This window comes from Lactuca saligna, chromosome 5, assembly GCF_052625555.1.
Source record: "Lactuca saligna cultivar CGN05327 chromosome 5, ASM5262555v1, whole genome shotgun sequence".
Lineage (NCBI taxonomy): Eukaryota > Viridiplantae > Streptophyta > Magnoliopsida > Asterales > Asteraceae > Lactuca > Lactuca saligna.
In genome coordinates, this window is record NC_136421.1 from 147,877,015 (window position 1) to 147,901,593 (window position 24,579).

A 24,579-nucleotide genomic window follows, 5' to 3' on the forward strand; every position below is an offset into this window, starting at 1 on the left:
ATAGCTTAGGTAAGTCGGTATCGATCACAGGGAATGGTGTTACTAATTAATCTACTTACTATTAAATTAACCTAATTTATTAACAAATTTAATAAGGGGTTTTATCTGATATTGCAAGATCAGATGAACTTAAATCAAATTCAATAAAAACACACTCTTGCTTAGTTGAATCCACTTCTCCCTTACGGCTAGCTAATGATCATGGGTTATTAAGTTGGTTTTTAGTTATATTAGTAATTTAGTTCTATCTTACCAATAAGTAACTAATTCATGTCAAACCATGTATGTTCACACATAATTAAACACATAACTAATTATGAATGTAAATATGTTATGTAAGATTTGTTGTATAAACGCAATTATGGTCACAATTCACGTTCTCTAGCACAGCTAAGATTTATTCAGTCTAATTACTAACTAAGATTGGTCAATCATAGCTCTAACAATTCAATGTTCACTAAATTATTAGGTAAACAAGTTCATGCAGTTTCATGGTCACTAAGCTACACAGAACATGCAATCAAGCAATTAGATAAACAAATAATAACATGCTAGGTTATACAAATCAAACACAAGCAAATTTTACCAACTCAAATTAATCCATAAACATATAACTATTCATAAGTTTAAAGCTTCATCTAGCTAAGCAAGAGTAGCTAGATTCAGCTGCTCATCATAGTAATTAAACTAACACAGCTAAAACTAATGAAAGACATGTTCATAATTAACTAAAATATAAAACTTTACTTCTTTTGGTGTTGAAATCCCTCTTCCAGGACCTTTCTTTTGCTCTGAAACGTCTCCTGGAACTCCTTTTCTTCTGCCCAAAAGTCCCTCCATTCGTCAAGGTCAAGGATCTATATAATTGCTGTTATCCATAGATTCACGTCGTGAATAATCATAAATTCACGTCGTGAGTCATAGATAACCGTGCCCGTCAAGGATTTCTTCACCCGCGTACATATCTTCTAGAACCATCGATTCACGTCGTGAATCCTTTAATTCTCACGTCGTGAATAACCTTTTTCTCCAGATTTACTTCACTTTTACTCTTCTAATTCCCAAAGTTTCTTTCTTTAACATTTTCAGTCCCCTTTTCTTCAAAATGTCTTCTTTTTTTACTGTAAACAACATTTAAGCTCATAAGTACCATTATTCTAAACAAATTACTGACTTTTAATAAAAATGTACTTAAATATTGCCTAAAAATAAGTATAAATATGGCAATATCACCTTCTAAGTTTCCACCTGAATGTATGTCGCTTTTCCGTAATGACATATTTTTTTAGGGACATTAGAGCTTATAATAGTATGTTCTCTATGACTTCTTTTGGAGCTAATGTGGATGATGAAGTAAATGATAGTCGTGGTTCTTATGTTTTCAAGATTTCAGGACAGATTAGTCATAAGATCGGTTCGCTCTGCCCTGATGCTGTAAAGGGGCCTAGATTTCTCCATTTGTATCTTTTTGATACCGATAATGAAGTTCATAACAGGTTAAGATCGTTTCAAAATCCTCAGACAAATGTTATGGACGAGAGATTTGTTATGTTTCTGGTGTCCTTTTTAAGAAACAATAATGCATATGTGCGGATGTTTAAGACTGCGAAACAGTTTGCTGATGAGATGAATGTGCCATCATATTCAGTTCGGTTGTTTAATGATATTGTTAATTGTAGGTATGATTTACTGGATCTTTAGGTTGCATTGTTATTGGTGATGATACTGTCGGTGCGCGTTATGACATTGTGATTCATTCCAATACTGGTCGTCCTTAACGTATTAGTAAACTGCACCCTACTTATATGTCTCTACATTATCCGCTTTTGTTTCCATATGGTGAGCCTGGATGGTCTCCCAAATATGAAGTTGGTAAACCGGATTGGTGTCGGGGCAAAAAAATCTGACTGTAAATATGTACTATGCATACCATGTTCATTGTCGTCGACACATATGGTCCACTATTCTTAATTCTTCTCGGCTGTTTCAACAGTGCTTAGTAGATGTGTTTACATGTATTTGTTGGATTAGTGTATAAGTCCATAACTATTTTGGTATGTACTTGACCTGATGGTGCATGGTCCTTTTGGGTTGCCTTCACCAAAGCAACTTGATAGGATGAAATATGGAGAGAAAGGATTAATTATGATTTATTGATATATTATGAGAATAATATATTAAAGGAGAAATCATATTGTTTAATTAATATTAGTCAGGAATTAATAAGAATTAAGTTTGTGGCTAAAAGATATTAATTAAACTTAATGGACTAGAACTGTCAATTGTGTGATAGTTGAATATTGGGCTAATGGACTCCGTATTAGAGGGGTGGACGAATTCTATGGGGAAACCCATTAGAAATCGTCCTAGGCCTCTAAGGAGGGAGTCTGTGGGTTGCTTAGGGCTTAAGCATCCAAATTAGGGTTTCCTTGTTAGATAACCCTAATAGTCTCACTATTTAAAGGTGTTGGATTAGTGTCTAAGTCCATAACTATTTTGGTATGTACTTCACCCGATGGTGCATGGTCCTTTTGGGTTGCCTTCACCAAAGCAACTTGATAGGATGAATTATGGAGAGAAATGATTAAATATGATTTATTAATATTCTAGGGTTTCACACGGTTTTGGGCAGCCTCCATCCTCTCTCCTCTTCATCCTCTTGCTTATGGTGTTTGTGAACTATTAGAGGAGTGACATTTGTGACTCTAAGCTTTCTAAAGTCAATACAAGGAGGAATTGGATTATTATTGCTACATAACAATCAAGGTAATGTCTTAAACCCATTCTTATGTTAATATGATTACTTGTATGCTAAAATTAGGGTTTATAGTCTTGGATAACTTGCATGTACAATAGAGAAACCTAGATCCAAGCATTAGGGTTTATATGAGCACATAGGATGTTCTTATGACCAAAACCCATCAGTGGTATCAGAGCCTAGATAGATTTCTATTGTATTGATGCCTTGTATGTTGAAAAATTTTGATTTTTGTGGTTCTGCATGATGGACTCGGCGAGTCCCACTGTGGACTCGGCGAGTTGCCCCCTACTCGGCGAGTCCATGGGGGTACTCGGCGAGTTCAAGCGTCAGATGGAGCTATTTTCGGGATTTCTTGCTATTTATCTTTGAGATACTTGCCTTTATCATATTAGATCAATATAAATCCGATTTTATGATATATATATATATATATATATATATATATATATATATATATATATATATGAGTATATTCTTGATCTAATTGAATATATTTATCAATTAATAAAATATTTGTTTCCTCATGTGATAATTGATTAATTATTTTGATTAAATTGGTAAATTGTTTTGCAAGAAATCATTAAATAAATCAAATATGGATAATTATGTGATTAAATGTTAATTTAGATTATTTTTTATTTGATCCTTGTTGTTATGAAAAGTTTCATACTTTCCCCTTTAGGTTTTATAGTTTAAATTTGAACTCAAAAGTTTTGTTGTTTTGAAATTTAAATAGTTGAAACCCTAATGTTTTGAAAATGTTTCAAAACTTGCCCTCAAGTTTTGGAATTTAAATTTTGATTAAAAGTTTAATTTTGATATATATTTAAATTCTAACCCTAATGTTTTGAAATGTTTCAAAAACTTGCCCTCAAGTTTTGGAATTTAAAAGTTGATAAATTTTTTAATTAGGAATGTTAAATTCTAAGACCCTAGTATTGTTTTGAAAAGGTTCAAATCACACCCTTATGGGTTTATTAATTAATTAAGGAGTATGATTATAAGAGGTTTAATAAATCCATAATAGTTTTGGTTTAAAATTTAATAGAATTAAAGGTATAATTATTAAATTTGACCACTTAGTATTTTCAAAGTGTAAAATACACCCTATACTATACATAACATTAAAGGTCTAACATTATATATATGTATGAGTAAAAGTCAGTTTTACTGTTAGTAGGTCTCATTCACGAAGCTGGTCTATACGGGGTGTTTAAGGAAATTGCTCATAAAATGGCGATTGAATGGGTATCCACTCTTACCCAACGCACTCTTGACTAGTGGAGGGTCGTTAGCCGAACGGGTAGGATAGGACGCAACCTTCAATTATAAGTATAATGAAATACAAAAGTAACTAAATGTTTTTACAAATTCCCAATCTTAGTTACTTAGGCAAAGTGAATTGATGCAATTCCATGAAATTACACTTTGTGCCATTGCGAAGACATTAGTGGAGCGTGTGTGGTTAACCGGCACACTACATGGTTATAAGCAAAGGTAGCAAAGAGTGACTCAATGTTTGTCATAGTTCGGTGGGGCGTGTGTGGAAGATTGGAGTGCACTTGGAGCTTGGGGAAGTGTTTGTTGAAGAAATCTTGAAGGAGAAGAGGCTTGGATCAAAGGACTTTGTTTAGATTCGGATTTCCTGCTATTGGGGGCTTCATTTTGAGGTAATATCTCGTTCTTGGGCTGTGTTCTTCTAGATTCATCATTTTGGGGTTGTGTGGGAAGCTTAGATTTGTGGCATCTTGAGTTTGAAGGATAGATATGAGGTTGCTACCTCAGATATGGAGTGGAGAAGGTCTTAGGAGCATTAAAGTCCCTGTTCTTGTGTAGTTGATGGAGCTATCTTGTCCCAAACCCAAACCCTAGAGTGAAAATGCCTAAATCTTCTTGGATTCACGTAAAGATTGCCACTTTACGTGATGGATGGCCTTAGGAAAAGTAGATCTATGGTTTGGATCATCTGCATGGCTTGGAAAGTTTTTGTATGGATTCAGACCCGGTGGTACTCGGCGAGTCACATGGGTGGACTCGACGAGTTGCTTGAAGAAAGTCTGGAACTTGGCGAGTTGGAAGAACAACTCGACGAGTTGGATGAAGATGGCCTGGAACTCGGTGAGTTGGAAGAACGAGTTGTAGGTTGAAGATAGTCGTAGACTCGGCGAGTCTGTTCTTGGACTCGGCGAGTTTGGTCGTAGGGTCCAAATTTCTTTTGGAAGTGTTGTGACTCGGTAAGTCAAGGGATGACTCGGTGAGTTATGTGCGAGTAGGCTCATAGTTGTTGGACTCGGTGAGTCTCGGGGTGACTCGGCGAGTTGGGTCGCGAATTGAAGGAGGTTCTGTGTATGAGGACTCGGCGAGTCATCGGGTTGACTCGGCGAGTAGAGTCAGTCAGGGGTAGACTTTGACTTTGACCAAGGGTTGACCAGTTGATTTCCATGGGTAATTTGGTAATTATTGGTATTTATTGGATTCAGTCTTTTGGGTATTGGCAGTGTTTGAGTTCGGGTCGGAGGCTGCAACAGCGTGATTTTATCCTTTCAGTCATCAGTTGCGAGGTGAGTTATCATCACTATATCAACAGGGTCTAAGGTACCAAGGCCGACCCTTTTATCGGATTGAGATCCGGGTATCTGTTGTTATGTTATTGCTTTGATATGTTTGCATCCTGGTAGTTAGGATGGTATTTGCTAGTGACCGGTTAGGTCGGTATCCTGCTTAGAGTATGTTATGTTATGTGATCTGCTAGATCGGTTTGATTGAATATGAGCTGTTATATGATTGTATGTTTATTTGCTCATGGTTGTTGGGACTGGAGATGGCTTGAGGCGGGTCCTGCTTTGTGCTGTAGGCCAAGATACCCAGTGCGGACCGGTTGTTCCGAAGGCCCATCGAGCGGTCCGGATAGGCTGTAGGCCCCACGAGGGCGGACCAAACGTGCCGAGGCTCGGAGAGTGGACCAGGCCGACTGAAGGCCCGATGCGGGTAGACCAGTCATACTGTAGACTCAGAGAGTGGACCAGGTGGGTTGAAGGCCCGGTGCGGGCGGACCAACCACACTGCAGACTCGAGGGGCATGACTGGACTCGGAGGGTGGACCAGGTGGACTGAAGGCCCGACACGGCGGACCAGTCTCACAGTAGACCCGATATGCATGGTTGTTATGTGATTCGTTATGATATAGCATGTTATGTGTATGGTATATGTTGTTGGTATTTTGGGGGTATCTCACTAAGCTTTCGGGCTTACAATTGTGGTTTAATGTTTTTCAGGTTCTTCAGGAGACTGTGGCAAGGGAAAGGCGTGATCGTACCGCTCCTCGTGTTTATGTTTTATGAAATGGACCTGGGAATACTCTGATAATAAATGTATTGAAAACCTTTTTGTAATAACTTAATGAATTGGGTTGTTTTTGAAAAGTTTAAATTTATTTGAAAATTTGGATCGTTACAATACTTAACCTAAAATGATGAATATGCCCTTAAAATAGTTATTTTTATATTTTTTATTATTATTTTAATTAAAAAAAAAAAACTAAAAGAAATCCCATCCCACCCCACCTAATTTATCACTCCTACCAATCTCTCTATCAAGAAACACAAACATGTCGTCTCCACCAAAAAAATCCCACCTTACGACCACCCTGCCACAAACCGTCCACCACAACCCCATTCAACCACATCCATCTCCACCTAGATTTTAGATGAAATTGTCCCAAATACCATGAGAAATCCAAGCTTCAAGAATAATGTCTAGAAATACAATCAACTGAGTGTTGATTTACAATATTTGAATTCCTGTAACAATTTCCCATCTCGAATCCCAACAATATATTAGGCTAATCCTTCAAGAAACGAAGTTGTTTGATACACAATTGTTGGAGACACCTCGCCTAAGCTGACTTTCACATTCCAATTAACACTGCCACCATTGATCAACATCATCACTCTCCGGTTGTTTGGGACCTATAAATGAACTCCATCACCTAGCTAGGGTTTTTAGATCTAACCTTTCTATTTCTTCAGTGAGTTCAATTACGACCATACTCTCCCCTTCTCTAGCGAGTTCGATACCACCTATACTTCACCCTTTATTCCTTTATTAGGCGCGAGTGTCGCTGATTTATAGTAAACTAAATATTCCCTGGCGAGTTCGATTTCTACCATACATCTGTTTAAGTTCGTCCCTTCAAAGGGGAAAAGGAAACCTGCAACTATGCCTTTCCTTTATCTGTTTTAAAACCTGCAACTCGAAGAAGATGATGGTGAATCGATTTTGCTTCACGATTTTAGATCCACCACCATAACCTCCTCTGTTGATTTTAGATAGTGGTATATGGATTTTAGAGTACAAAATGTTTCTTTGTTTCCTCACACAGAGGGAGTGGTGTGGGAGGTGTACTAGATGTTGGGGATGACAACTCTGCACTCATCGAGGACGTAAGGAATAAATGGTGTTGACAGGTGAAAGGGTAGGGGATGGGAGATGCCAATGGGGAGATTGACGACGATGGAAGGCTTGTGAAGAAGACGTCGATGATGTTGAAGGGATTTTTTATGAAGGTTGCAGACCGAGGAAGGGAAAAAGAATATGGTGGGTGGGTGGGCCTTATCTTATTCTTAATTAATTAAAAACATTTGAAGAAATAAAAATATATATAAAAACATAATAGTATTTTTAAGCTGATAGGGACCAAAAACACTAAAAACATCAAACAATAGACCATTTTTGCACCGAAACTTTTTGAACCAAAACCACATAATTTTGACAAACACATAGACCATTTTTGCAATTTGGTTTTAATAAAATGAACATGTTGTTCGCTAAATTAACAATTTTATTTATTATTATTTAACAAATACTATGTTTAATTAATTTATACAAACAGTTTTAAAAATCATATATTTTTATATTTGATTTGTATATGATTAAAAACAATAAAATTTTTTGGTTGATAATCATTATAAACTATTATATGGTTAATTTAAATTTATTGTAAAAAATAAATAAACTTTTTATTAATGGCTTCCGAAGAAAAATAAAAATAAAATAAAAGAACTTAAGTAAAAAATTATTATCAATTTTAGCCACCTTACAAACTACCAACCTTCTCGCTCGAGGGACTATTGCGTGACTAGTAAACATAGACTACGTGAAACCCGCGAAGTGGAGTTCAAACAGGCGGGAATCCCTCTTTTGAATACACAGCGATCCCCGACTGTTTCCAAACCCTAATTACACCCCCTCTTCTCTTTCTTCCGGATAAAATCCATTTTTTTTCGATTCTCAAGAATCAGTGTTTATTGATGGCGACAACGATTAAGAAGAACGGAAATCTTATTGAGGCTAACGACGATGGTGATGGAGGCGAAGAACAAAATGGGGGTTCTGATTCTGAAACAGAGGTGAAAGAGGGCTTTCAGAAGAAGATAGGCAGGAAAAGAGGTCGGGAAGAGAACAGCGGGAACACCGGTACTGCTGCTAAATCTCAAGAAAAGAAGATCAAACCATTTGTTTGTCAGAAGCAGCAGGCTGTTTCTATAGAAGAAGAAAGGACAATGACGACAATTGTTGTCTTGTCAAGTGATGATGATAACGAGTCAACAGAAGAAGCAGCAGAAGGTATGGTTGATGCTCAAACTGCTTTTGCTACTCCTGATCGAGAGGGAAACGGTATTAACGAAGTAGTAAACAACAAAGAGGACAAAAATGAGGAACGGAAGCCCAGCAGAAGTACTAGGAATGATGGTATTAATTATGCTGAGATTTTCAAATACGATAAGGGAAGAATCGGTACACCTTCCAACTCAAGTAGGAAGGATGGTTCAAAGCTAAAGTATTATGCCAAGAACTTTGTTACCGATGAAAATGTACTATTCTGTGTCCTTGGTTTCTCTTTCTCTTTTTCTTAAAGAAGTCTGCGTGATCAAACATCATCTCTTTATTTTTCATCAATTTGCAGGGAAATCTAGTTAAAGTACCTTCAAACATGTGCCATCAGTGTCAAAGGAACGACAAGGGACAAGTTGTAAGGTGCCAGAGCTGCACTATAAAACGTTACTGTGTGCCTTGCATGAGAAGATGGTATGAGCTGTTATCTATATTGAATTTGCTTTTCTTATACAGCCTTTTCATTTATAATTTATGTTGTTTACTCTGTTTTGTAGGTACCCTAACATGACAGATGAGATGTTTGCTGAGCGTTGCCCTGTTTGCTTAGACATCTGCAACTGTAAATCTTGCTTGCGCGATGTGCACCCTAGAGTTGGTTCCTGCAGCTCATCTTTTGTTATGGAACTTATTCCTGTTCCTACTCTTACCCAAATAGGAAATGTGATACTGAATCTGTTGGTGGTTTTTAGGTCAAAGAGAAGATTGATTTTAAACCTAATGATGATCAAAAAGTTCGATATTCTATTTATATTCTGCATGTGCTTTTTCCATTCTTGAAGCGTCTCAACGAGGAGCAAATAAAGGAGAAAGCAATAGAGTCTAAAGTTCAAGGTATTTTCTTATTGTTGGTATCCCTTTATGTCCAACTCTCAATTTACATTTTAGCTATAATCTAAATCAGTACTGCCATATATGATTATTGACTATTGATGATTATTGTTTCATTCCTATGCAAGGAGGTTTGATTTAAGTGAGTTGTGCTCATCATTGAGGCTTGAGAGTTTAGGAAACTGCAAGGAAAATCATCTTCTTAACCTGAACTCTCAAAGTTTGTGTTGCATAATTTCATTCTAACAAAGAATCATATGTCTCTCTTGTTAAGTCTTTTTCACTTGGTTGTTTCTCTCTGGCTTGATGGTGGTGAGTTGGAATGATGATAGTGATTTTTTTTTTTTCACTAGAAGGATGGTGCGCATGGATAGCTAGCTACCAGCCATAATCTATGTAGGTTTCCCTAATTTTATCTTCTTGGACAGGCTCTTCTTTATCTAACATACAGTTGAAGAGGGCAAAGTGCAGCTGGGATGAGCGTATGTATTGGTATGTCATTTCAATGACTTTACAAGTATATGAGGGTTTTGTTTTATAATGGTTTCTTGCATTGATTATCACCTGATGTATGCAGCGACTGCTGTAAAACATCAATTTTTGATCTGCATAGAAGCTGTCCTTCTTGTCATTATGATCTTTGCCTTCAATGTTGCTTGGAATTGCGAGATGGAAACCTTCAAGGAAACAAGGAAGAAGTTATCATTGAATATCAAGATCCAGGTCCTGAGTACTTACATGGGGGGAAGCCCCTTCAAGCTACGAAGGCTGCTGCAGCCCCCAAGGACCGAAGGAAGGGTCATAATACTCCAAAGGAAAAGCAAAGTCATGAATGGAAGTCTTTGGATGATGGCAGAATCCCTTGTCCTCCAGAAAGTATGGGTGGTTGTGGTTGTGGCATTCTAGAATTGATGCGCATAAAGCCACTGGATACTGTTTCAAAATTGTTGGAGAAAGCACAAGAGCTCTTAAAGATGCACAAACTGGAGGAAGATATGAGGGATATGCCTGAGAAATGGTGCACATGTTTTTCAAATGGTGGTGATCAGCAGTTACGAAAAGCTGCTTCTCGCGAAAATTCAAGTGACAATTACTTGTATTGTCCACGTGCTATTGACATTAAAACTGGAGATTTGAAGCATTTCCAGTGGCATTGGTCAAAAGGGGAGCCTGTGATTGTCAGTAATGCTCTTGAAACTACACTTGGATTGAGCTGGGAACCCATGGTCATGTGGCGTGCTTTTCGCCAGATTACAAATCTCAACCATGATAAGCTCTTGGATGTGGCTGCTATTAATTGTTTGAATTGGTGTGAGGTTGGTGAAGTATGCCATTTTTGGGTTAAAGGCAAGAAGTTGCAATGTACTTTCATTTATTTGTTATACCACTCTACTTTCATCTCTTTCTATCACAACATTGAAAAATCTTCACATGTATAACAAAGGATGATATTGCTACTAATATTACAGGAAGAAATGAAGGTAGGATGTCGTATTAAACAATTTGATGAAAGCATGTTGCTATTTTTTGTATTTAACATATTTCTTTTACATTGATTTTTTATGTTGTTCGTGTCATGTAATAATCATTGGGAGAGTATCATCTGATTTTCTTAATTTTCAACATATTTTTTTCAGCTTAGTTTTTTTGTATTCTGGTTGATTTGATCGTGTTCTTTGGTTAGATTGTCTGCCTCCAAGTTAATACTATTTTGGGGTATATGCATGCCTAATCAAGTTTTGTCATGACATGCAGGTTGATATAAATGTTCGTAACTTTTTTAATTGGTATACGGAAGGTCAATATGATGAAGTTGGGTGGCCTAAGATCCTTAAGTTGAAAGATTGGCCTCCATCAAGTTCATTTGATGAACGGTTGCCACGTCATGGTGTTGAATTCATCACCTCCTTACCCTTTAAGGAATATACACATCCACGTGATGGCTACCTTAATCTTGCAGTCAAGTTGCCTCCAAGATCTTTGAAGCCAGACATGGGTCCTAAAACCTATATAGCTTATGGCTTTTCAGAAGAATTAGGACGTGGAGACTCTGTAACTAAACTTCATTGCGACATGTCTGATGTGGTATGCTTTTTCTATCTGGTTAAGACAAATTCTACTGCTTGAGATTTCCTGTTTTGATTTTCGTCATTGAATTTAGGCAGATGCAAGATCATCAATGTTTGATTTCATCTAGTACCATTGGAATTGAATTTGTGATAGACCCTGATACATTCTTGATCTGATAATCAAACTATGATAATATTAAGATAATAATCCCATTTATTCGAGAGAAATTCATTCTCCAAAGAAGAACAAAGTTCTTGACAAATCAATTCTTAGCTACCTTTTCCTATCTTCTAATGGCATATATATATATATATATATATATATATATATATATATATATATATACTACTACTACTACTACTACTAGGACTAAGGTGAGACAAAGGAGTTCTAGCACGCCAGACCACAAAAGCTGACCCCACTACCATGGTACTACCATTAACATACAAGCCTGTAATAATATCAAAAATACCGAAATGCCCCTTGGACCATTTCTTTTTAGCACAGCCAAGAAAACTTCACCGATTTCCCCTTTTTGCCCCTGCTACGAATTAGTAAAGGCTAAGGCTTATCACTACCGATGGCCTAAACTTTCACCTTGTCCTCAAGGTGCATGACCCATTTAACTTGTTCACGTCTTTGCCATGATATGCATTCTCTATAGCTCCTTGCTCCACTGCATCCAAGATCATCTTAACAACTTCAATAGCCTTCATATTCTCATAAACAAACACAAGTGAGAAAGTAGAAGACAATAATTCACAAAAAGACAATTTAATATGCTTTCTTAATATGATTCACCAAAATTTGTATGACTAGTTTGATTACAATGAATTAACTTATCTTACAATAGAGAAGTAAAACTAGGATTGCTTGGATGTGGTAAAAATTGTTGATTGTTGGGAAAGCGTTGGAGATGATGCCACAAAGCTTGATGGTTAACTTGATTTTGTTGGGTGCCCATGCTATTAGCTTATTATATACGAGAATGGAAAAATTATGGTTGGTGGTAAATTGGCGGATGGATATTAAGTGTTTTCAATGAGGCCATGACGTGAAGGATATCACATATAGTTTTAGATTTAGCCATTTAGGTGATGAGGTATTAAGTATTTTGTGCCCGAGACTGAAATTGAAGATTTGAAGGAGATCATATGGTAAATTGGCGGATGGATATTAAATGTTTCCAGTGACACCATTTTGATAGATTTGAAGTTGTCAGTCGATATATAATTGTTGCCTTGCCATTTATTAGTTAAGCTATCTATATATTGCCAAGTTTGGTCGCCTCTTGAGAGATTACAGAGGAAAAAGAACAAAAAAGGGTTGGGACCTAGGGTTAAATGAAGTTGAAGTTCAAGTTGCTAAATCTCAGGGTTGAATCTTAGTCCTCTTCTGCAGCCCAGACCTGTTTATTATTTTATCGTGTTTTGTCTTGTAGTTTTGTGGTCCTTTTCGTTTGTTATGCTCCTTTCCCTACGATTTTATGTGGGGATCTTTCTGTAGTTTATTCTGTTTGTCTCCAGTTGTTATATATATATATATATATATATATATATATATATATATATATAACTGTAGTTTATTCTGTTTGTCTCCAGTTGTTATATATATATATATATATATATATATATATATAACAACTGGAGTATATATATATATATATATATATATATATATATATATATATAGTCCTGGAGGGTCGTTTGTTATTTCTCATGTTGAAATTAATGAAACAGTTATGAACTTGGGAGAGCACCCACCCACCTCTAGAATTGTGGGAATCTATCCATTTCGATTTGATTTTTAGTTTGTGATTTGCTAGTTGAAGCTATCAATTGGTATCAGAGCAATTAGATCCATTTGGGGGAGCTTCCAAAGAAGCTTCTTCTTTGAAGAAGGTAGAAGAGCAAGTGAGGATAATGTAGGTCCATCTTCAATCTCATGGAACTTATATCTAGGAGATGAAGCTAAGGATGGATAGCCTTGTCCAAGGCCAAGATCGAATGAATCACCGACATGATGAATTGCAGTCGACCTTGGACAAGGTTTTGGAGAAGCTAGATACAATAATAGGAGCGTCGGGAGGAAGAACCCATCAACTGGTGGTTCTTTTAGGTAACAATACTCCTGGTTCCTCAACGAACAAGAATAAGGTGCTGTTTGATTTTCTGAAGCAAAAATTCATGAAGTCTGCGGACCACCTCTGCAACCCTCTGCAGTAGAAGAGGTGGACCAAACGGCTGCAGACTATAATAAGAAGCTTGTTTGTTTTTTTAACATTTGCATACTGCTGCAGATATTAAAAAATTAAAATAAACTAATTTTATAAACCGAAAATAGCTTTTTAATACGTAAAATTTAATAATGTATAACATTTCGGTAAAAATTAATGATATTTCAGTAAAAAAGAATGATATTTAAAAAAAAAAAGATATTTTCAGTAAAAAATAATGATATTTCATCAAGAAATTATCATTATTGAATATAAAAAAAATGAAAAATAAATTTAATAAGAATAAACGAAAAAAAAGGGAAAAAAATGTGAAATAAAATTTTAATAACATATAATCAAAATTTCAGCAATAAAAAAAGAAGAGGTTGGAAGAGGCTACTGTGCCAAACAGAGCACGCGCAGAGGTTTTTGACTCAGAAGACTTCTAAAAAACAAACAACTGCGAGATGAAAAGTGCTGCGCGTGTGCTGCGCCACGCAGCAGTAAGAGGTTTGAAGAGGTTTTTTCCAAAAAACAAACAACACCTAAGGGAGCTGCAAGCTCTGTGGTAAGCGGTTCGTTACCAGGAGGACTTGGAGGAAATGGCGGACCCGACAAAAACGGTATTGTGTTTAGGTCTCTTTACCAAACTAACAACATCGACGGTGGGAGGTATGAATTCCGACATAGAAAGATTGACATGCCAACCTTTGATAGGATGGATCCAGACGGGTGGATTCTTCGGGCGAAGCGCTATTTCGCCACATATCAACTCTTAGACGAAGAGAAGATTATGGCGACTGTCCTTGCCCTCGGTGGGGATGCTTTGGCTTGGTATCGATGGTCCAACCAACGAGCAGAGATGCATACATGGGAAGAAATGAAAGATGTGTTTCTGAATAGGTTTCTCCCCATACACGGTAGCGACCTGTACGAGTAGTAGCGACCCTAACGCTGACAAGGACGGCGGAGGAATACGTCCGAAAATTCATCGAATTGTCGGTTTTGCTGGAAGGTTCAACGGAAAGGGTGATGTTGGGAAATTTCATCGAAGGGCTATTGAATCAAGATAAAGACGGAGCTACGACTTTGGACTCCTAGAGATCTGGGTCCTGCCATTGACTTAGCCTAACAGATTGAAGAAAGGAATTGGGCCTTATTGGTTAGCGTGTTCAGATCCTTGGGAATTGGGGGCAATCAAATTAGGAGTCCTAGTATTGGAGGAAATTTGACCCATACTATCACTTTCTCTTAACCAAAAGGAATGGGAAGTAACTCGTGACCTGTCGGATTTTGACCAGCTTAAATCCAAGATAAGAGAAACCACAACGTATGTTACCGTTGCGATGACAAGTGGTTAAGGGACACATTTGCAAATCACAGGTTAACGTGATTCTTGTAGACGAGGAAAAACAGACCCTGAAGACCCCCCAACAATGTTTACCCAACTACCCTTGTTTCCATGTAGGTCAGCCCCGAAGTAGAAGTATCTCTACACTCGGTAGCAGGGCTGTCTTCTCCCAAGACGATGAAGGTTAGAGGTGTTATTGGAAATCAACCGGTGGTAACCCTACGCACAACTTCATCGCCTTAAACTTGGTCTCCACCTTGGAATTCCGGTCGACGAGGCAGAGCCTTACGGGGTAAGGATGGGAACCGACGATAGCGAGATAGGCACGGGAGTTTGCAAAGATGTCTTACTTCACCTTAAGGAGCTCGATATCATTGAGGATTTCCTCCCTCTAAGGTTAGGCATTTTTGATGTTATACTGGGAATGCAATGGTCGGAGACCCTTGTGGTTATTAAATTGAATTGGAAAGAGCAGACCATGGAATTCGATGTAGGAGGGAGAAAGGCTAAAATCGTGGGGGACAAATCATTGGGGAAATCCCTAATTTCTCTAAAAGCTATAACAAAGACGATTAGGAAGGAGAGCAATGGCCTACTTCTCGAGCTCAGTAATACAGAGGTAACTACAAAAATCTTTGAACCTATTCCTCAATTCTTACAGAATCTTATACAAAAATTTGAGAGTATCTTCCAAGAACCCATCGGCCTACCCCTTCCAAGATCTTTGGAGCACCAAATTGTCAGTAAAGATGGGATAACTCTGATAAGTGTTCGTCCCTATCGGTATCCTCCCTATCAGAAGGATGAGATCGAAGGATGATCAATGAAATGTTGCAGGCTAATGTGATCCAACAATAGCCCCTATTCAAGCACGGTTATTCTAGTCAAAATGGACAGGTCTTGGAGATTTTACGTAAACTACAGGGCCTTAAATCGAGCAACCGTCCCCAAAAAATTACCTATACCCATTATAGATGAGTTGCTAGATGAACTATATGGGTCGGCCATTTTCAGCAAACTTGACTTGAAGTGTGGTTATCACCAAATCAGGGTGCGAGTGGAAGATGTACCGAAGACTGCTTTTCGAAAACATGACGGGCATTACGAGTTCAAATTAATGCCTTTCGGCCTCACTAATGCCCCCAACTACTTTTCAAGCACTTATGAATGGTGTATTCCGTCCTTACCTAAGAAAGTTCATTTTGGTCTTTTTTGACGATATCTTGATTTACAGCCCAAGTGAGGAACTACATCGAGATTATGTGCTAACAACTTTTTAGAAATTGAAGGAATATCAATTGTTTGTAAATTTCAAGAAACGTGAGTTCGGAAGAGAAGACTAACATACTTGGCACACGTGGTGTCAGCAAAGGGAATGTCTGCTGAAGACAATAAAATCCAAGCGATGTAGGATTGGCCTACTTCGGGCAACCTCAAAAGGGCTTAGGGGATTCCTCGGACTCACCGGGTATTATAGGAAATTTGTGAAAGGGTATGCCGAACATAGCCAAACCCCTCATGGAACAGTTAAAAAAAGACAAGTTTGGCTGGAATGATGTAGCCAACAAGGCTTTCTTGCAACTGAAAAAGGCCATGACCATTGTCCCAGTTTTGGTCATGCCTTCAAGAAACTCTTCGTTGTAGAGACGGATGCTTCAGGTCATGGTTTGGGGGCCGTATTGATGCAAGAAAACCCGGCCAATAGCCTACTATAGTTCCATCGTAGGTGCTCAAGCTCGCCTTAAATCTATTTACGAGAAAGAACTCATGGCAATCGTCATGGCTGTCCTCAAATGGCGACCCTATCTATTGGAACAACGAATGGTGGGAAACGATTATCAAAAATGGGTTTTGAAACTCATAGGCTTCAATTTCAATATCCAATACCTACTGGGAGCTAGCAACCGGGTGGCAGATGCTCTATCGCGAAAGGAAAACGAGCTTGACTGTAACACCATCGCTATTGGGATTTAGAAGTTTTGGGATCAACTAAAAGAGGAAATGGCCCGGGACGATTTCATACGAAAAATCAAGGTTGACTTGGAGCGTGATGTCGAATCCCACAAAGGGTATTCCACATACGAAGGTAACCTTCTGTTCAAGGGACGACTAGTAATCCCTTCCTCGATAGCCCTCTTACTCGAGATTCTAGCCATGTACCATGATTCCCCAATTGGGGGGCATGTGGGGTAGACGAAAACATACATACGAGCAGCAACGTAACTGTTTTGGCCTGGAATGTGCACCCCCATCATGGAATATGTGAGGAACTACAAGATTTGTCAAACACACAAAACTCTTACCACCTCTTACCACGTCCCTGGCTGGGATGTTGCAACCCATTCGTCTTTCGGCACAAACCTGGGACGAAGTGACTATGGACTTTATTGAGGGTCTTCCGAAATCAAGTGGCTGGGATACAATATGGGTGGTGGTTGATAGGCTAACAAAATATGCCCATTTTGTCCATCTCAAACATCGTTTCACAGTAGCTAAGGTTGCCAATGAATTTATCAAAGAAATTGTAAGGCTGCATAGTTTTCCCTCATCCATAATCAACGATAGAGATCGGATTTTTGTGAGCCAACTTTGAAGCGAGATGTTCCGTTTGCATAAGGTGCAACTAAGGAGAAGCATAACCTACCGCCCTCAAACAGATAGGCAGTCCGAGGTGGTAAATCGATGTCTGGAGACTTACTTGAGATGTTTTTGTTCAGAAAAGCCCAAGAGCTGGGTAACTTGGCTTTCGTGGGCAGAGTTATGATATAATACATCTCATCACTCATCCAAAAGTTCCACCCCTTTCAAGGCCTTGTATGGTCATGACCCACCTCCCATCATCCGTTATGAGGGACAACAAACTAATATGGATACCATCGATTAACTACTAGAAGATCGTGATGCCATTCATTTGATCAAGGCTCAACAGAAAATGGTTATGCAGGCCAACAAGCATCAATGTGAAGTGGAGTTCAACGAAGGCGACAAAGTTTATGTGAAGCTTCGCCCATATCGACAACAAAGTCTAGCGAAGAGGAAGTATGAAAAATTGACTCCTAGATACTATGGACCCTATCGCATTGCCTAACGGTTTGGTAAAGTAGCCTACAAGTTGGACCTCCCTCCAACAGCTACTATCCATCCTGTATTTCACGTATCCCAATTAAGGGCAGCTCATGATGATCTTACCGTTTGCCATGAGCTGTCTCTACAACTCAACACAGAGTTGGAGTTGATCCTCCAACCGTTATTGCTTCGCGGGGTACAGTTTGAGAAGGGTTGTCTGAAGCTGAAGCCACTTGGGAAGACTTTAACAGATTCCACCTTCAGTTTCCAGAATTTAACCTTGAGGGCAAGGTTCAAGTTTGGGAGGCGGGTATTAATAGGCCCAAGGACGTCCATGTCTACAAAAGGGGAAGGAACAAACCACATCAGCCGACTTCATCTTAGTCCTCTTTTGTAGCCCAGCCAGTTTATTATTTTATCATGTTTTGTCTTGTAGTTCTGTGGTCCTTTTCGTTTGTTATGCTCCTTCCCCCACGATTTTATCTATGGGGATCTTTCTAGTGGGGAGCAGGGTCTGTGGTTTATTCTGTTTGTGTCCAACTGTCATATATATAGTCCTAGAGGGTTTTTGTTATTTCTCATGTCGAAATTAATGAAACAGTTCTTATGAACTTGGGAGAGCACCCACCACTAGAATTGTGGGAATCTATCCATTTCAATTTGATTTTCTGTTTGTGATTTGCTAGTCGAAGCTAGCATAGTCATCACTTGTTTCGCCTCTTCAACAGAGATGTCGGATATTAATTATATGATTTGGTGCTCGTGAGATACATACTGTCTAGTTCATGGTAGATAAGGGTTGATTAATATATACACACACCTTTTATTAATTTTTAGTTTTTAAATCCAAAGGCTTACATGGCAATGACGGAGACTATTGTCTCCATGTCACCCATGCCAAGTAAGCATGGTAACCTACAAACCGGTAAGTGTCACGTGTTAGATTTTGTTTCTTAAGAATAACAATATACTTGGATATTTTCTAGGATCGTGATTGCAATCACTTTCCAAAATCTATGATTTCGACCCTATAGCTCAACCTATCATGAAATCAGATTTAGGATAATCTAAGAATGACAATTTAGAAGTCAAACCACTTTTAAATCTGAAACACATAAAGTACCTTGTTTTGTGTTTGATGAGATAGAGAGATTGTATAATCTGTTTTTGAGTATATATGCTCCAACTTGTTCTTGGAACACTTATCATTCTTATATAGATGCAAGAGAACGGTTGGAAGTTGGTTATTGGTGGTTACATGCATTTTGGCGTCAAAATGATGGTTAGAAATATGATTATTTAGACATAACTGAATCTAACATCATCATGACGTCACAACCACCGCTAGGGGCTGTGCCCCTTGGACCCCACCAGGGGCGCTACCCCCGTATCTTGAGTTCATATTTATCACTCCTAGTGTGCACCCTGCACCTCTAGTCTCGATGAGCAAATAGAACTCAACCTTTCTTAATATTAATAATAACTATATTAAAATATGTTGATAACACTAAAATCACCAATGTTGGGGTTGATCCCCTATTCAACAAGTAAAAGATAACTTTAAGCGCAAAAAAACAATGTTGACAATCCGGGACAAACACCAAACTTGGTTGTGCTACAGTGTTAATTTCATTTTGGGCTTTGATACCATTGATAGATTGTTAAATGGCTCCCACCTTCATTGATTTGATACCATTGATAGATTGTCACAGGTTTTCTTTCGTTCATAATGTTTTTTTTGGTGACATGCAGGTGAATGTGCTGACTCATATTGCAACTGTGACTCCCTGCCCTGAACATCATAAAAAGATAAATGAATTGAAACTGCATCACAAGGCGCAGGATCAGAGGGAACTTGATGTTGATAACAATAAAGATGCTACTTCTGAGCAAGTTATTGGCTTGAAGGAACAAGAAGTGGAACCTGGTAACATTCATGTTGAATCTAAAGTTAAAAGAAACTCGTGTGATAAATGACTCTTTATATGTTTCATGTATTAAAGGGATCATTACGTTTGCTGGATTTCGAGGAATTTAGCTGGAAATGAAATTCTACTCCATTCAAATTCCATGTTTGGTTGCAAATGAGTGTGGAATTGAATTTGGTTGGAATTCACAAAATCCTTTAACTAATGGATCAACATCCCATCTTAAAATCATGACATTCGTTTCCCAACATTTCCTCCTTGTTAAAAAAACTAAATTACCCTTGAGCTCCTTGAATTTTACAAGTAAATGGCTCTTGGCTTCTCCATCTTCTTGCTCATGAAAGCTCAAGAATTCCATTTTATCTACTGCCAACCAAACATGTGGCAGAATTCAATTTTTTCATATTCTAAATTTCTAATTCCTTTGACAGATTCCAATTCCTTACAAAACATTCTGCAAACCAAATGCCCCTAAGAGGAACTTAAGGATTCCCTGAAAAGAGTTTAGGGACAAAATGGAAATGCAGGAAAGAAAGTGAAGTCCAGGAAGTGAGAAATTTTTGGATAACTGCACTGAAATCTGATAGACCACATAGTGAAGAACTTGGCACTACTTTAACTAACAGAAGCTTATGAAGAAGTTGATAACCAGTGTGATATTTCAGGTAATTGTGTGGATGGATCTGATTCTGATCTGGAAGAGGGAGGTGCTTTGTGGGATGTGTTTAGGAGGGAAGATACTCCTAAACTGCAGGAATATCTCAAAAAACACTTCAAAGAGTTCAGACATGCCTTTTGTCTTCCACTGCAGCAGGTATTAACCCTTACTTTTAGTTGAAATTAATGTATCTGTAGCATCACAATCCTTCATAGTAATTTTTTAAATTGTTCAAATGTATTTTTTTTTTTTTGGCTCCAGGTTATCCACCCAATTCATGATCAAACATTTTACTTAACCATGGACCATAAAAAGAAGCTCAAAGAAGAATTTGGTTAGTGTATATCAACTTTCACTAATATTAAATTTTATGATTGTGCTTAATGTTTTGGTTGTCATCAGGAATTGAAGCATGGAGTTTTGTGCAGAAGCTTGGGGATGCTGTATTTATTCCTGCTGGTTGTGCCCATCAAGTTAGAAATTTGAAGGTTAGTAACTTAACTACTAGTTCTTAGATTCTTTTTCACTGCATCAAATTGCTCATTCTAGAATTAATTGAGATCAATATTTGATGTTGTGGGAGCACTTGCAGAGTTGCAGTTCACTAAGCTGTTGACATATGTATAATATTTTGATATCCTTTCTTGAAAAAATGGGCACCTCCTTGTTGAGACTTGAGACTGCATGTGAATTGTGGTTTGGAACTAACTTTAAACCATGGTATGTAAATTTTGGAAGGTTTTAGGGGGGAGCTTCTGATTTGTCTTTGAGGAGGTAAACGTAAACCCAACGTAGACATCAATATGATCTTCAATAAAGGTGCTGAATCCATTAGAGCCCAAGGCTCGTTTCCTTACTGCTATGTCCCAGATGCCACTATGGATTAAGGCAAAATGTCTATATATAGATCAAGGAGACATATGGTTTAAGTGTACATGGAACACAACTGTGTTTTGATAATTGATATATTTCATGCATGGACTTTCATGGGTGTTAGTAAACAAGTTTGCTTCCTTGCTCATATTTGTTAATATGAGGATTATAAGGTGATAGAATTACCTGATCACCTTAAATTTGGGAGACCTGATATTGATTGAAAGATAGTATTGATTTCCATCTTTTTATCGAGCTCGTCTCTGTATTTATGTGTTATAATAAGTGAATAAATATGTTTTCTTTTTGTGCAGTCATGTATAAAAGTTGCATTGGAATTTGTTTCTCCTGAAAATGTTGCTGAATGCATCCGCTTGACAGAAGATTTCCGTCTTCTTCCCCAAAATCATAAGGCAAAAGAAGATAAGTTAGAGGTAAAAATCCGTTCTATATATCTTGCAAATATATCCACTTCTAAAGTTGCACTGTTGTAGAAATGAGGGTTATTGTATCAATGTGACCACTGTTATATATACTTACAACTTTCCCTCTTACCAAGTAGCAGTCCATTTTTCTGTATTGTTTTGTCTTCTGAAAACAGCTCTCTGAAGTTTAAATTAAACCAAACTGAATAAGGTTTCTAAACTACTATTATATATTGGTTTTCACCCATTTCTTGTCAGAATACATGCTTTTCTGACTTTATTTTATGCATGGTTTCATTTAGTCCAAGTTATTTCGTAGTTCTTAAACAACATAAGAGGCTATTATGTAGCAGTTTCATTAATTACAAATCATTTGCTACAGATTATCATGGTGCAATGGCTTATTTTGCTGCTCATTTACAGGTGAAGAAAATGGCACTCTATGCAGTGGAGGCAGCTGTGAAGGACTTGAAATATTTAGTTGCTGAGTAAGTTCAAACCAATTCTTAGACTATTTTTATCTGCAATTTGGTCCAATCCGTCACAAAGAAAACAAAAAGGAAATTAATTGGAAAAAAACGAAAATGAACAAGTCAGTCATGCAACCATGGGTTGTCCATTTTTTCTTTATTTTACTTTCCACGTGGCATTTTCTTATGGTTGGTTTATATTAGTTTTTTTTATAGAACGTATTTAGTTATATAATCTAGACTTTATTTTTTGTTAAAAACATAAGCCTAAAATTCACTTTTTTTTTTCTCTGTAAATAGAGCTTAGTATTTCTATACTTTAGTATACTTTCCCAACATTTGTTTTCTATTATCCAACTTTTTCAGGAACTCTCAACATCTTGAAGACTCCCACGATTATCCAATCCCCCACTACAATGAAAGTTGTCAGTTTATTTCAAATCTTGATAAAGTTCCAATCATTGAAGATCTCCAAACCTCGCAAAACACTGAAAAAGGTGCTACAGGCGAAGTGGGATTACAGATAGATTGTGAAAATCTCCAAACCTCACAAAAAACTGAAAATGTTGCTAGAGGCGAAGTGGGACTGCAAATAGATTCTGAAAATATTCAAACCTCGCAAAATACCGAAAATGTTGCTACACGCAAAGTGGGATTACAAATAAATTGTAAAAATCTCCAGACCTCGCCCAATATTGAAAACGATTTTAGAGGCGATGTGGGAATACAGATAGATTCGGAAAATGTCCAAACCTCACAACATGCTGAAAACTGTGGTAGAGGCAAAGTGGGATTACAGATGGATCCTGAGACAACACCTTCCTGTTCAGAACATGAAGTAGCTGATGAAGAAAGTGGTGGCAACACGGAAAGATCAAGGAATAGTGAAGAAGGAGATCAATCTGTCCACTCCACCCCAGAAGTGCCAAATAGTAGAGACACATCTAAGATAAATGGAGAAGGTAAAGTATCACAACCTTCTTGCAACCCTAATGAGTTTGTTGCAGAACTTCAAGTTCAAGCAATGGGGGTTACTAGATCAAGGACTAGTAAAGAAAGGGACTATTCTCTCCACTCCAACCCAGAAACACCAAATACTGGTGGTTCAACGGTTCACCCTCCTACAAGTGGAGATGCATCTAAAATGAAAGGAGAAGCTAAGGTCTCACAGTCTTCTTCATCTCCTAATGAAATTGTTGCAGAACTTCGTGCAATGAGGGTTACCAGAGACAATGAAGTCGAACTCATGAGAAAAAGACTCGAATTGGAGCAAAAAAGGGAAGAGAGGAAGAATAAGAAGATGTATCACATGCATCTCAATGCATTGTTGATGAAAGACCACTTATCGCCTGAAGATGAAGACATTAAACGCCGTCTCTTGGCGATGTTGTGTGGATAGTGATTGCAGTACTGTATATTGAACTCATCATGCATGAGCATCTTTTGTACCTATAAGGATGTACCCTGGTTTATTTCTTTTTAATTCTCTACTTATTTTACTCAATGATCATGTTTATTGAACTCATCATAAATCTTACTGCACCATTTTTGAACTCCATACAGATTCTAATTAAGAGCATAGCTTTTTGTCGTTTTATTTGCTCATTTATAAAAAAAAAAAAAAAAAAAAAAAAAAAAAACTGAAACCTATTTATAGTTCTCCATTCTGTCTATTTAGCCAGTGACATCTAAAAAGAAAGCGGGTGCTGGAAAAAAATGGGCAAAATGAACCTGTTTTCAAGTATTTGTATACGGGATCTTAAAAATAACCCTCCTAATCTTATAAATATCCCAATCTGTCATCTCGTTCATATCAAGTTATAATCCTTATGTTTTTTTTTTTTTTTTTTTAATCTATTTATCTTTTGTGTAACCCGGTTTCCAATAGGATAAATATATGTTTTTGGTCCAAAGTAAACTACGAGAAACAGAAACAGGGGTTTTAGAGACGGACGAATCCGTCGCTATTCTATCGCTAAATGTTGTTTGCGATGGATCAGCGACAGATTCACTCCATAGGTAATTAAAATGTGGCTAATGACTTAGCGAGGGTTTTAGCAACGGATTAGTTTTTCATTGCGACAAATTTAGCGACAGAGTATCCGTCGCTAAATGTTAGTCAATACATTTACCCAGGATGTTAGCGACAAAATTTGTTAAAGACGTTTTGTCGCTGTTCTGTCGAAAATTTCCATGATCAGGTTTGTTTGTTTGTTTGTTTGTTTTTTTTTTTTTTTTCGTAGCTAATCCCTTGCAAA

At 37.6% G+C, this 24,579-nt stretch overlaps 1 protein-coding gene across 1 annotated transcript; it reads left to right on the forward strand.

Moving 5' to 3' along the window:
- Positions 1-7,910: 7,910 nt before the first annotated feature.
- Positions 7,911-23,879, forward strand: LOC144997011 (lysine-specific demethylase JMJ26-like). Its single transcript, XM_078956823.1, has 14 exons — positions 7,911-8,634; positions 8,727-8,848; positions 8,932-9,028; positions 9,127-9,268; positions 9,694-9,757; positions 9,843-10,581; positions 11,021-11,350; positions 19,720-19,894; positions 20,561-20,709; positions 20,815-20,887; positions 20,956-21,041; positions 21,741-21,860; positions 22,275-22,339; positions 22,688-23,879. The coding sequence occupies exons 1-14, from the start codon at positions 8,071-8,073 to the stop codon at positions 23,718-23,720; spliced, it is 3,759 nt and encodes a 1,252-aa protein (XP_078812949.1). The 5' UTR covers positions 7,911-8,070; the 3' UTR covers positions 23,721-23,879.
- The last annotated feature ends 700 nt before the right edge of the window (positions 23,880-24,579 follow it).